Here is a 13,436-nt window from a genome sequence, read left to right as displayed (position 1 = left end):
GGAGCCCCGCCGGAGCCCCGCCGGATCTCTGCCCCGACGAGGTATTGCCTCGCCTCGTTCGTCGCCGGTTTTTGTTTTAAAAAAAACCATTCGTTTAAAAAAACCCTAGATCGGTTTTTTTCGGTTTTGTTATTTTGCGAGCGTTCACCGAACCGTTCGTTTTAACGAACGCGTTCGTCGGTTTTTCTCTGTTAACGAACGTCCGTTCTTTAACCGTTCGTCCATTTTTCTTTTTCGTCGGATTTTTTCTGCGATTATCTCAGATTCGATTTCTGATCGAATTTTCGTTTCTGTTTAACTTCTCGCTCGTTTATCGGAATCAGGCGATTCAAGCGCCTAGAGTTTCGTCTCGAAATTCTCTTTCCGTTTAACCTACTCAAACAAGTTTTTTCTACAGTAAAATTTGACCCAGATCCAGATTAGTAAACGAAGCTTCTTTCTTTCGCCGTTTGACTTTTGTTGCTTCTTTCGAGTTGATTCTTTTTGCAAACCGGAGTTTTTAAGTTGGACTTTCTGGTTGGATCTTTCATTCGAGTTTTACCTGTGCATTAGATGAGTACTGATTGTATGCTTGTTTGTTTGCGATAGAGTACCCGGAGTGTGCTGCTTGTTACTTCGAATCGCTAGGTTTTGCGGATCATCAGCAAGGCAAGTAACACTTTGATCATATACCTTCCATACCCAGTTTTTTTATTGCATTAGATCTATTTCTCAAACATTGCATGATTAGGATCTTTTTAAATTGTGGGTATTGGGAAGTAGTTGAGGTAGTACCTATTACCTGTTCTTTTTATCAAACCCTTGGGAGTTACTTCTACGTTGCTATTATTATTGCCATGCTATGCTCGTAGACGTGGATTGGGTTTGAGAGATATTCATGATAGATGTGAGATGTTTAATAATGGTTTACCTAAGGTGGCAACTAAAACACACATCTGGGTGGATTGAGGCACCTGGAGAACCCAGTGTTGTCTGATTTTATAAGGTCCGCCACCCAGGCTCAAAGGGATCATAAGATTGTTCATGCTAGAAACTTTCGTGTGCAGCCACAAGCTATTATGGGCTCTAGCATAGTTGAGTAGGTTTCATGATCTCTTGAAGAGGTGGGCTAGCAGATGTAGGGGAAAGTAGGTGTACCGGTCCATCCAGAGTAAAGAGTGATTGTTTCTGAAAGACTGTGTCTCGGTCATCCGTTTCTCAAACATCATGCAGTGCGAGAATCAAGCGGAGGCGATCGAGTCTTGTGGGGAAAAGTGCGCAAACCTCTGCAGAGTGTACAAACTAATCATGGTTAGCCGTGTCCCCGGTTATGGACAACTTGAGTATCTAGTACCTGGATTATCATTTAAATCTCATCACTATGTTACCTCTAATTAATTTTGTTGGGTTATTGATGACATTTAATTGGGATTGAGTTGGAGGTACCTTCTCAATGTTTAACAACCACCATGATAGTTAAATAAAATTTATTCCTTTGTAGTAGGGAAAAATTGGCTTTTCGCTTAAACTTTAACTGTAGAGCTTTCCACCAACCATATATGCATGTAGTATAGCATTATTATTGTTCATTACTCTCTATGTGTTACATTGCCAGCATATTCTATGTGCTGACCCGTTTTCGGGCTGCAACGTTTCATGTTGCAGACTTTTCAGACGACGAGTAAGGTGCCTTAGGTCGTGGTCTTATACTCAGTGATGCCGCTGGAGTTGATGGACTCACTTATCTTCCAAGTCTTCCGCTGTTATCGTTTAGATGGCCTTAAGCCATGTTTATCATACTTATTCTCTTTGGAGATATTCGATGTAATAAGTGTGTGATTGCTACTCTGTTATAAATCCTCCATTTGTATTGTGCGTGTCAGCATTACTGATCCAGGGATGACACTGGTGCACAGCAGCACAGACCATTTGAGGTCTGGTCGCTACATTCTTCCTCCTATATATACCTACGTACCCCCAAACTATCAGATACGGAGCCAAAAACCTATTTCCACCGCCGCAACCTTCTGTACCCATGAGATCCCATCTTGGGGCCTTTTCCGGCGCTCCGTCGGAGGGGGCATTGATCACGGAGGGCTTCTACATCAACACCATAGCCTCTCTCCGATGATGTGTGAGTAGTTTACCTCAGACCTTCGGGTCCATAGTTATTAGCTAGATGGCTTCTTCTCTCTTTTTGGATCTCAATACAAAGTTCTCCACGATTCTCATGGAGATCTATTCGATGTAATCTTCTTTTGCGGTGTGTTTGTTGAGACCGATGAATTGTGGGTTTATGATCAAGATTATCTATGAACAATATTTGAATCTCCTCTGAATTCTTTTATGTATGATTGGTTATCTTTGAAAGTCTCTTCGAATTATCAGTTTGGTTTGGCCTACTAGATTGATCTTTCTTGCAATGGGAGAAGTGCTTAGCTTTGGGTTCAATCTTGCGGTGTCCTTTCCCAGTGACAGCAGGGGCAGCAAGGCACGTATTGTATTGTTGCCATCGAGGATAAAAAGATGGGGTATATATCATATTGCATGAGTTTATCCCTCTACATCATGTCATCTTACTTAAAGCATTACTCTGTTCTTTTGAACTTAATACTCTAGATGCATGCTGGATAGCGGTCGATGTGTGGAGTAATGGTAGTAGATGCAGGCAGGAGTCAGTCTACTTGTCACGGACGTGATGCCTATATACATGATCATACCTAGATATTCTCATAACTATGCTCAATTCTATCAATTGCTCGACAGTAATTTGTTCACCCACTGTAATACTTATGCTCTTGAGAGAAGCCACTAGTGAAACCTATGCCCCCCGGGTCTATTTTCCATCATATTAATCTTCCAATACTTAGTTATTTCTTTTGCCTTTTATTTTACTTTGCATATTTATTTCTCTTTATCATAAAAATACCAAAAATATTATCTTATCATATCTATCAGATCTCACTCTCGTAAGTGACCGTTGAGGGATTGACAACCCCTTTATCGTGTTGGTTGCGAGGTTCTTATTTGTTTGTGTAGGTGCGAGGGACTCGTGCGTGATCTCCTACTGGATTGATACCTTGGTTCTCAAAAACTAAGGGAAATACTTACGCTACTTTACTGCATCACCCTTTCCTCTTCAAGGGAAAACCAACACAGTGCTCAAGAGGTAGCACTCATTATCGTCCTCGCTTTGAGGCCCTTTCCCCTTATGTTCGGTATTTAATTTACCGGCCTGTTTAAAAACCCAGTAGTTTCTATTGGTGTGGTTGGCAGGCTTGTCGGGCATGCCATGAATCTGACAGGGCCTATCCAGTATTTTATCCAAGTTGGACGGGCCGTCTCTATTTCCTTTGAATGGCTTCTTCCGCTGACCGGGCTTAGAGCCGCTGAATCCGGCGTTGACCGATGTATCCTCGGTTTCTTCATTGTTGTTCCGACGCTTATTTTGTTGCGTCGTGGCCTTCCATTGCCATCCCTGGCCTCAGAGGTGCCAGGGTCGCTGGTATTGTTGCTTCTACGAGCCAACCAGCTATCTTTGCCCGCACAGAAGCGGGTCATAAGTGCAGTGAGAGCTGCCATAGTCTTCGGCTTTTCCTGACCGAGGTGTCAGGCGAGCCATTCGTCACGGACGCTGTGTTTAAATGCCGCTAAGGCCTTGGCGTCCGGACAGTCGACAATTTGGTTCTTTTTAATTGAGAACCGAGTCCAGAGTTTGTGGGCTGACTCTCTAGATTGCTGGACTATGTGACTCAGGTCATCAGCGTCCGGTGGCCAGACATAAGTGCCCTAAAAGTTATCCCGTAAAGCGTCATCTAAGTCCTCCCAACTGCTAATGGAGTTCTCTGGGAGGCTATTCAACCAGTGCCGTGTTGGTCCTTTTAGCTTTAGGGGGAGGTATTTGATGGCGTGGAGATCATCTCCACGAGCCATGTGAATGTGGAGAAGAAAATCTTCAATCCATACAGCGGGATCTGTCGTGCCATCGTAAGCCTCGATGTTCACGGGTTTAAACCCTTCCAGAAACTGGTGCTGCATTACCTCATCAGTAAAGCACATGGGGTGTGCAGCGCCTCTATATCAGGCAACATCACGACGGAGTTCATATGACATCCGTGTTTGGTTCTCGGCCCGAGTTTGGTTATGCTTGTCGCTCCAGGCTTGATGGCCATCGTTTCATGTTGGAGCACGTCCCATTGATCCATAGATTGATCTGGTCTGGTCGGCTCTATTGTCCAGGTCCCGACGTAAGTCGTACGTGTAGCACGAAGTCGCTGCCTCTTTGCCTCTACGGCGAGGTGGCGCGGGCTGGTGTTCAGCATAATTAGCTGCTTTGTCACGTCCACGTGGTGGTCGGTCCGGTTGATCAGCATGATTGTATCTTGACAGTATTGGCTCAAGGGCCTCGTCGTCGAATTGTGGTAGTAGCCTGCGCTTTGGGTTGCTCTTTGTTTAGCACTCGAGGCCATATTCTTCGGCAGCCAGGACCTTGGTCCATCTGTCGCTGAGCGTATCCTGTTCGGCTTGAAGCTGTCGCTGTTTCTTTTTCAGGCTCCTCGCAGTGGCGATGATCTGTCGCTTCAAGCGTTATTGTTCGAGGGGTTCCTCTGGCACGATGAAATCTTCTTTACCAAGGCTAACATCCTCCTCGGAGGCCGGTAGATAGTTACTATCTTCCGAATCCTCATGTCTGACGAGTTTGTCGGGGTTGACTTGTCCCTCTTCCCACTCATCCTGCTCGAATGCAGGCTCGACGGGGTGGTCAGAGTCTTTGGCATTGTCCGGAGTGTCATTATCTCTGGTGCTAGTATTGCTTTCCTTTTCCCGACGCAATCATGAGCAGCACCCCTGACGTCGGCGCTTTGGTGGTGCCTCGACGGGCTTGTCCTCAATTGGATCTTGAGTGCCACCGTCGTCCTTCTTTTCAGGTGTATCCACCATGTACACGTCGTAAGTAGAAGTGGTCGTCCAACGCCCAGTGATAGGCGGGTTTTGGCCTGGTTCTGCTCCGGCATCGTCGTCCATACCATCAATGTCTTCGAAGGCGTAGTCTACCATGTCGGTTAGGTCCTCGATAGTGGCTATTAAGTGGGTGGTGGGTGGGACGTAAAATTCCCCGCTCTCAGCCCCCAGTTCAGGCTGGGCGTAGTTCGGAAGTGACACTTCCGTGATGGCGAGAGATCGCATTAGGTCCAGTGTCTCGTTTATGAGCGAGAGCCGGACGGGTGTATGAGGATCTGCGGAGCTAGGTTCGGTAATAACCACTTGTTTGACTCCGGGTCTGCTGACGGCATGGTCGCCTCTGGGTCTCTGACAGGAGGCTCCGTAATGGGAGAGAGTCCGGCGGGGTTTATTCTCCCGTCTTCAGACAGAGTGGTCCGCTCTGGGTCTAAGGCCAGGGCAGGCGCGAGAGTCGACCCTTGAGCAGAATCTGATGGTGAATCTGACGGGTTCCTTCATGTGGATGAAGAGCGGTGGCCGAGGCCGAGAACCCTTCGAAGACAAGGTCCCCTCAGATATCAGCGATGTAGTTCAAGCTTCCAAACCTGATCTAATGACCAGGGGTGTAGCTGTCGATCTGCTCGAGGTGACCAGTTGAATTGGCACACGGAGCTGATACGTCCATTTTGCATCATGTTTTCTTACTGTTATTTATCATGTTTTTATCCATAATAATGCTTTTTGGAGTAATTCTAATGCCTTTTCTCTCATAATTTGCAAGGTACACACCAAGAGGGAGAATTCCGGCAGCTGGAAATCTGGAACTGGAAAAGCTACGTTAGGCTACCTATTCTGCACAACTCCAAACAAGCTGAAACTTCATGGAGATTTTTTATGGAATATTTAAGAATTATTGGAGCAAATAACTACCAGTGGGGGCCCACCAGGTGGGCACAACCCACCTGGGCGCGCTAGGGAGCCCAGGCGCGCCCTGGTTGGTTGTGCTCACCCAGGCCCACCTCTGGTGCCCATCTTCTGGTATATAGGTCATTTTGACCTAGAAAAAATAAGGAGAGGACTTTGGGGATGGAGCGCCGCCGTCTCGAGGCGGAACTTGGGCAGGAGCACTTTTGCCCTCCGTCGAAGCGATTCCGCCGGGGAACTTCCCTCCCGGAGGGGGAAATCATCGTCATCATCATCACAAACAACTCTCCCATCTTGGGGAGGGCAATCTCCATCAACATCTTCAACAACACCATCTCATCTCAAACCCTAGGTCATCTCTTGTGTTCAATCTTGTCACCGGAACTATAGATTGGTGCTTGTGGGTGACTAGTAGTGTTGATTACATCTTGTAGTTGATTACTATATGGTTTATTTGGTGGAAGATTATATGTTCAGATCCATTATGCTATTTAATACTCCTCTGACCATGAGCATGATTATTATTTGTGAGTAGTTACTTTTGTTCTTGAGGTCACGGGAGAAATCATGTTGCAAGTAATCATGTGAATTTGATATGTGTTCGATATATTGATAGTATGTATGTTGTTATTCCCTTAGTGGTGTCATGTGAACGTCGACTACATGACACTTCACCATATTTGGGCCTAAGGGAATGCATTGTGGAGTAGCAATTAGATGATGGGTTGCGAGAGTGACAGAAGCTTAAACCCCAGTTTATGCGTTATTCCGTAAGGGACCGATTGGATCCAAAAGTTTAATGCTATGGTTAGAATTTATTCTTAATACTTTTCTCATAGTTGTGGATGCTTGCGGGAGGGTTAATCATAAGTAGGAGGTTTGTTCAAGTAAGAACAGCACCTAAGCACCGGTCCACCCACATATCAAATTACCAAAGTAGCGAACACAAATCGAACCAACATGATGAAAGTGACTAGATGAAAATCCCGTGTACCCTCAAGAACGCTTTGCTTGTCATAAGAGACCGTTGTGGCATGTCCTTTGCCTCAAAAGGATTGGGCTACCTTGCTGAACTTTTGTTACTACTATTGTTACTTGCTTGTTACAAATTATCTTGCTATCAAACTACTCCGCTACTTACAGTTTCAGCACTTGCAGACATTACCTTACTGAAAACTACTTGTCATTTCCTTCTGCTCCTCGTTGGGTTCGACACTCTTACTTATCGAAAAGAGCTACAATTGATCCCCTATACTTGTGGGTCATCAAGGCTATTTTCTGGCGCCGTTGCCGGGGAGTGAAGCGCCTTTGGTAAGTAGAATTTGGTAAGGAAACATTTATACAGTGTGCTGAAATTTATTGTCACTTGTTACTATGGAAAACAATCCTTTGAGGGGTTTGTTCGGGGTATCTTCACCTCGTACGGAACCACAATTAGCTACCCCTCAACCTACTGCACCTACTAAAAATATTGAATATGAAATCCCTTCGGGTATGATAGAACAACTGCTAGCTAATCCTTATGCAGGAGATGGAACCGAATATCCTGATATGCATTTGATATATGTAGAACAAATTTGTGGATTGCTTAAGCTTGCAGGTTTACCCGGAGATGAAGTGATGAAAAAGGTTTTCCCTTTATCTTTGAAGGAAAAAGCATTAGCATGGTATAGGTTATGCGATGATATTGGATCATGGAATTGGAATCATTTGAAATTGGAGTTCCACCAAAATATTTATCCTATGCATCTAGTTCATCGTGATCGGATATATATATATATATATATATATATATATATATATATATATATATATATATATATATATATATATATATATATATATGGCCTCGTGAAGGAGAAAGTATCGCTCTAGCTTGGGGGGTCTTTTGAATTCAGGTGGAATCTTTTGGAAAGAATTAAATGCAACTCTGAAGATTGGGAACTCGATGAAGGTAAAGAGTCAGGTATTAAACTTAAGTATGATTGTGTTAAATCATTTATGGATACCGATACTTTTCAAAAGTTTAGCACTAAATATGGACTTGACCGGAGATAGTAGACTCCTTTTGTGAATCATTTGCTACTCATGTTGAACTCCCTAAAAAGAAGTGGTTTAAATACCACCCACCTATTAAAGAAGAAATTAAAGAACCGGTACCAGTTAAAGAAGAAACTATACTTTATAATGTTGATCCAGTTGTTCCTTCTGCTTATATTGAGAAGCCACCTTTCCCTGTTAGGATAAAGGAACATGCTAAAGTTTCAACTGTGGTTAACAAAAGCTATATTAGAATACCTAAACCTGATGAACAAATTAAAGTAGAACCTAGTATTGCTATGGTTAAAGATCTCTTAGAAGAAGATATAGATTTCTAGCCTTCCCCAAGTTGCTTTCCACTCAAATCCTTCTTCCACCATAGCCAAATGTGTGTGAGAGAGTTGAGTGTTGGGGAGACTATCATTTGAATCACAAGAGCAAGGAGTTCATCATCAACACACCATCTATTACCTTTTGGAGAGTGGTGTCTCCTAGATTGGTTAGGTGTCGCTTGGGAGCCTCCGACAAGATGTGGAGTTGAACCAAGAAGTTTGTAAGGGCAAGGAGATCACCTACTTCATGAAGATCTACCCGAGTGAGGCAAGTCCTTCATGGGCGATGGCCATGGTGGGATAGACAATGTTGCTTCTTCGTGGACCCTTCATGGGTGGAGCCCTCCCTGGACTCGCGCAACCCTTACCCTTCGTGGGTTCAAGTCTCCATCAACGTGGGCGTACGATAGCACCACCTATCGGAACCATGCCAAAAATCTCTGTGTCTCCATTGCGTTTGCCTTCTCCAAACACTTCCCTTTACCTTCATATGCAATGTTCTACTTTCCGCTGCTATATTCTTAGAATTACGTGTGTAGGTTGATTGCTTGACTTGTCATAATTGCTAAAATCTGCCCACAACTAAAATTGGGAAAGGATAGATTTTTAATTAGTTAAGTAGCCTAATCACCCCCCCCCCTCTAGACATACTTTCGATCCTACAATATCCCACGCCTCTCCTCGTCCATTTTTGTCAGAAACACGTCTTCCAGTGCCCTGCATCATTGCCCCGAATCTCATCGGAGATCCGCCGGCCAAGCTTCTTCTTTGGTTGATTTCCGATGACCGTAAGCCCCGCAGAGCACCTCCTTCACCTTATTTCGTCCTATCTATCAACCCCTCATCCCCTGAACCTTTTGCTCGCGCAAATCAACCCCAGAGCGAGCTCCCCAATCTCTCTCGAATCTCATCGGCACCGTCCGCACTCCAGCCACCATCCACCGTCTCCACAGGAGGCACCCGATGCCGCGAACAACGCCATCGCCATCGCCAAGATGCGCCGGACCTTGTCGTCCTCCTTCCTAACCAAGAGGACCCAAGGGCAACGCCCGCTTCGGTCCCGAGCCGTCACGCCGCCGTTTTGTCCAACTCTGGCAACGCCCTCCCTCCTGTTCCCCGATGAGCACTCTCCTCCGTCCGATCTTATTTCTATGATCCAGATTAGATTAGGTTTGTTTACTTTTAATTACGAACCGGTAAGGGTTTTATTTCTGGGTTTTGTCCGGTTTAATTAAACCGAGTCGCCTTGGTTTTTCTTGCTTAGCTGTCATAGCCGCCGAATCGCCTAAGTATCAGCCATCCGCCCGCGACAAATACTCACAGCCACTCGTAAAAAGCCATGTGGCACTTCTGTCACAGATGGCCGGAATTTAACTGTTTCAAATTCATATTCTATTTCAGTTTTTCTTTTATCATATCTTTAGTTCTATAGACCCAAATCTAGTGATTCTTTTTTCTAATGGTTCATATTGATCCCATCTATCCAGAGGACCCGACTAAAAATATTTTTTGAAACTTGAACATTTGAATTTGATCAGATTCAAATTTGAACTTGAGTAGGCCATAACTTGAGTTTCCTAACTCTGATTTAGTTGACTCTTTTTGCTAGCTGAAGCTCATGACATGTACTTTATGTTAGTATCAAAATAACATAATTTTTCTACTGTTAAAAATATGTTTCTGTCCAGGAACTTTGTTTGATTGATATGGAGTTTCGTGAGTCTTTTATTTGGTTTCTTTTTTATCTTTGAGTGAGTGCTTACGTGTGGTTATAATTGCTTGCATACGGTAGATTGATCGGAATGTGACGAGTGGAACTATCAGGATTATGAGTGCGAAGAATCTTCATCAACAGTACGAGGCAAGTTACATCTGATCATGCCCCTTTAATACCTATGTTTTCTATATGCAATTAGTCCTTTGATGTAGGATTGCATGAATATATAAGTTAGTTATATTATAAACCCACTAGTTCACTAAGGTAGGTCTGAGCCTTTACTCCCTTGTCACTTGCGTTGTAGGAATTTTGCTATGCTTTTGTAGCCAGGTTGGTATGTGTGATTCATGCAAGTTGTGAGAGATATAATAATTTCGGGTAACCTTAAGGTGGCAACATTACACACACATCTGGGTGGAATGGTTGGGGCACCCTGGAGTAACCAGTGGACTAGCCCGGGCACCTGGAGAAACCAGTGCTTGCCCAGGGGATCCCGGAGTACCCGGAGAATCACCATATGGAATGTCACCCAGGCTCAAAGAGATTTATCATTTTTGTCATGACTAGAAGCTTACGTGCGCAGCCACAAGCTAATATGGGCTCTAGCTTAGTTGAGTACGTTGCGTGACCTCTTTCCGGGTGGACTAGCAGATGTAGTTATATATGTAGGTGTACCGGCCTATCCATGGTTAAGGGGAAACATTTCAGAAAGACCATGTCTCGATCTTCCAGTTCTCAAACACCAGGCAGTGCGAGGACTACAAAGGAGGTGATCGAGTGTGGGGGAAAATGTGCAAACCTCTGCAGAGTGTAAAACTAATCGATTAGCCGTGTCCCCGGTCATGGACAACTTGAGCATCTAGAAGTGGGTTGAGCGATCTCATCACATTTAATTAAGTTAAAGGGTTTTTAAATCAACTTGGGTATAGATTGGGTGGAGGAACCATCTCAATCATATATTAAGCTTTGTAGTAATAATTCGATATTCATTTTGATGATAGGGAAAAATCAGCTTTATGCAGATTAAACTTAGAACCTTTCACCAACCATATTGCATGTAGTAGTAGTACTTTCATAATCTCTTGTGGTGTGACTTGCCAGTACATTCAACGTACTGACCTACATGTCTGCAACATCTCATGTTGTAGGATATTATACGACGAGTAAGTGTTGCGTTAGGGTTACGATGTCTACACTCAACTTGCCGTTGGTGTTAGTGGGACTCTACAACCTTTGTTGATATTTCCGTTGTATGGATTAAGGTAATAGTATTTACATTACTGTTTACATGTGATTTTCTGCTATTTCATCGAGTATTGTGTGTGCTAGCTACTGATCCAGGAATAGCACATTAAGCACAAGAGACTTGGATCCTTATCGAAACCGGGTTGTTACAATCTGTGAAGAGAAACTGCGCCGCGTTGACGTCGACGATATATGGCACTTGCCCGGCGGCGGTTGCCGTGGACTACTGCCTACCGAGTTTCTTGGCGGCTTAGTATTACAGAGCCTTGTAATGGTCCGGCCATGGCGGCGTTTGCACGGTGGGCGACACCATCGGGTCACCGCGGCCCAGGCCGCGACCTCCACCACGTTCGCGACCAGCATGTCCGCCACCAACACGCCCTCCATCGACCTTCCGCGTCTTGAGTGTTTCCTTCTTTGCGGCCTTCGCTTTGACGTGGTGATTTTGTCGTGTCGCCGAGTTGATCTTCCGGGTGACCTTGATGCTCTGATCATCTAGCACCTCCACCACTTCCATCTCTGACAGGTTGTCCTTCGGTTCCATGCATCGGCGACGGGAGGGAAGAATAGAGTGGGAGAAAAGGACGGGAATTGGATAGAGAGCGGCGGGGTAGAAGAAGAGAAGGGGATTTTAGCGTGAAAACAATACGGGCGGCTACAAAAGCACGGGCTCCGTCTTCTTTTTTGATGGGCCAGGGGTGTTAAAGTCCGACATGTCTCGTGTCCGAACTCCTGCAAAGCCCTCACGCTTGGTTCCGGTTTGAAAACCATGATTGGGACTGCTCCGCGGACGGATGGGAATCGGCGTTGGATGATTTCCGGGGTCTGAACGTAGCAGCGGCGTCTAGACAGATACTACCGGTTTGAGAGTCGCGTTGGAGATGCCCTTACCTCTTACTGAGAGCTTTAAGATCGACGACATGTTCCATTTTGAAATTGTTCATTGCTTACTTGACAGATGGCAAAAGTGCCACTAGTTTTTTCCTCTCTTTTTTGCCGAGGAAAATGGATTCAGTGTGGAAGTTATACTTCAACCGATTCTCAAGGTTACGAAAATAACTTCCGGACAGCTGCTAGGAGACTTGACCAATGTCGTCACGCTGTTACTGGGCATGCTATGCTATCATACACAATACAGCACATAAAAGCAATTGGCATGCATCTGAGAAAAAATGTATGAGCAGAATCTCAACAACATCAATATCGACGGAGACAAACAATTTATTTACCCAGCTCATCAGAACAGTTAATTTGGTCTCTGGCATTCACCTTTCGCGCATTTCTTTACAGCAACTATTGGAAATGATTCAGATTATATGCAAGTTTCTTTGGTTAACACACTGCTAAACACAGCAAGGTCCCTCGCGTTAAAATGTAGGAGTATTTCTTAAACAACTGGTTGAAGTAAATCGCGGCGATCATGTTCTTTGACCTAGCCACCTCACAGCTTCCCATGGAAGAAGTTTCATCATTCAGAATAAACGAGCTTTGCAACTCAATCCCTAGGAGGCACATTATGATCCAACTGTCTGGCACATTTGGGGGGCTCGGTTGCAAAGAAGCTGTGAAACATCCCATGTACAAGATGAAGCTGGAATCCTAGGTTCGACCTCCATGATTTGGGGGACTGACAAATAAGAAAGCCAGACCTCCATGATTCAATGCCGATAACCCTAGGCTCAAAACAACCCTGCAACGCCATGCTGCAACGTACAGCCGGAACTGAGCCATTAGGAACAGACTGCCTGTGCGATACTGTCACCTGGTATATCAACCCTTATACCATGATGCAGATAGAAGTACAAGTTCCCTGATCTGGAGTCTACACATACTCCTCCAGGCACATATTGTGTTGGGAGTCGGACCTGTTGCATCAAGCACTGGCCCACTTAGATACTGGGTTCTGAGAGTGCGGTGCTTGATATTTGGTTGCAAGGGAGTGGGAGTACAGATGGTAAGCTTTTTGGATCTTCATATCCTGTGAGTTTTGACTGTCACAGGACATTACACGTCTAACGAGGGTTGAAGGATTGCCTGCAAAAGAAGGAAGGCATCAGTAACCCCACAACATCATCCAGAAGATTTTTAACTCTCTTTGATGGTAGTGAAACGAAAAATGTTAAACTTGACAAAAGTAGAACAACGTGATGTTTAACTCTCTTTGAGCAATGAATTTGTGCTTTCCAAGATACATCAAATGCATGCTTTATACTAGATGATGCCGTGTGCATAATCCTCTGAAGGTATTTTAGCAGAGT

General features: G+C 44.6%; 1 protein-coding gene across 1 annotated transcript in view; it reads right to left on the bottom strand.

The window, feature by feature from the left end:
- Positions 1-12,355: 12,355 nt before the first annotated feature.
- Positions 12,356-13,436, bottom strand: part of LOC123164038 (mitogen-activated protein kinase 11) — a 14,621-nt gene continuing 13,540 nt past the window's right edge. The window contains exon 9 of the mRNA XM_044581459.1: positions 12,356-13,212. Within this exon, the coding sequence (XP_044437394.1) occupies positions 13,191-13,212 (22 nt within the window). The 3' untranslated portion in view covers positions 12,356-13,190. The remainder of the gene's footprint in view (positions 13,213-13,436) is intronic.

The sequence above is a fragment of the Triticum aestivum genome, chromosome 7D (genome assembly GCF_018294505.1).
Source record: "Triticum aestivum cultivar Chinese Spring chromosome 7D, IWGSC CS RefSeq v2.1, whole genome shotgun sequence".
In the NCBI taxonomy this organism is placed as follows: Eukaryota; Viridiplantae; Streptophyta; class Magnoliopsida; order Poales; family Poaceae; genus Triticum; species Triticum aestivum.
This window is presented reverse-complemented; position numbering and strand designations above follow the sequence as displayed.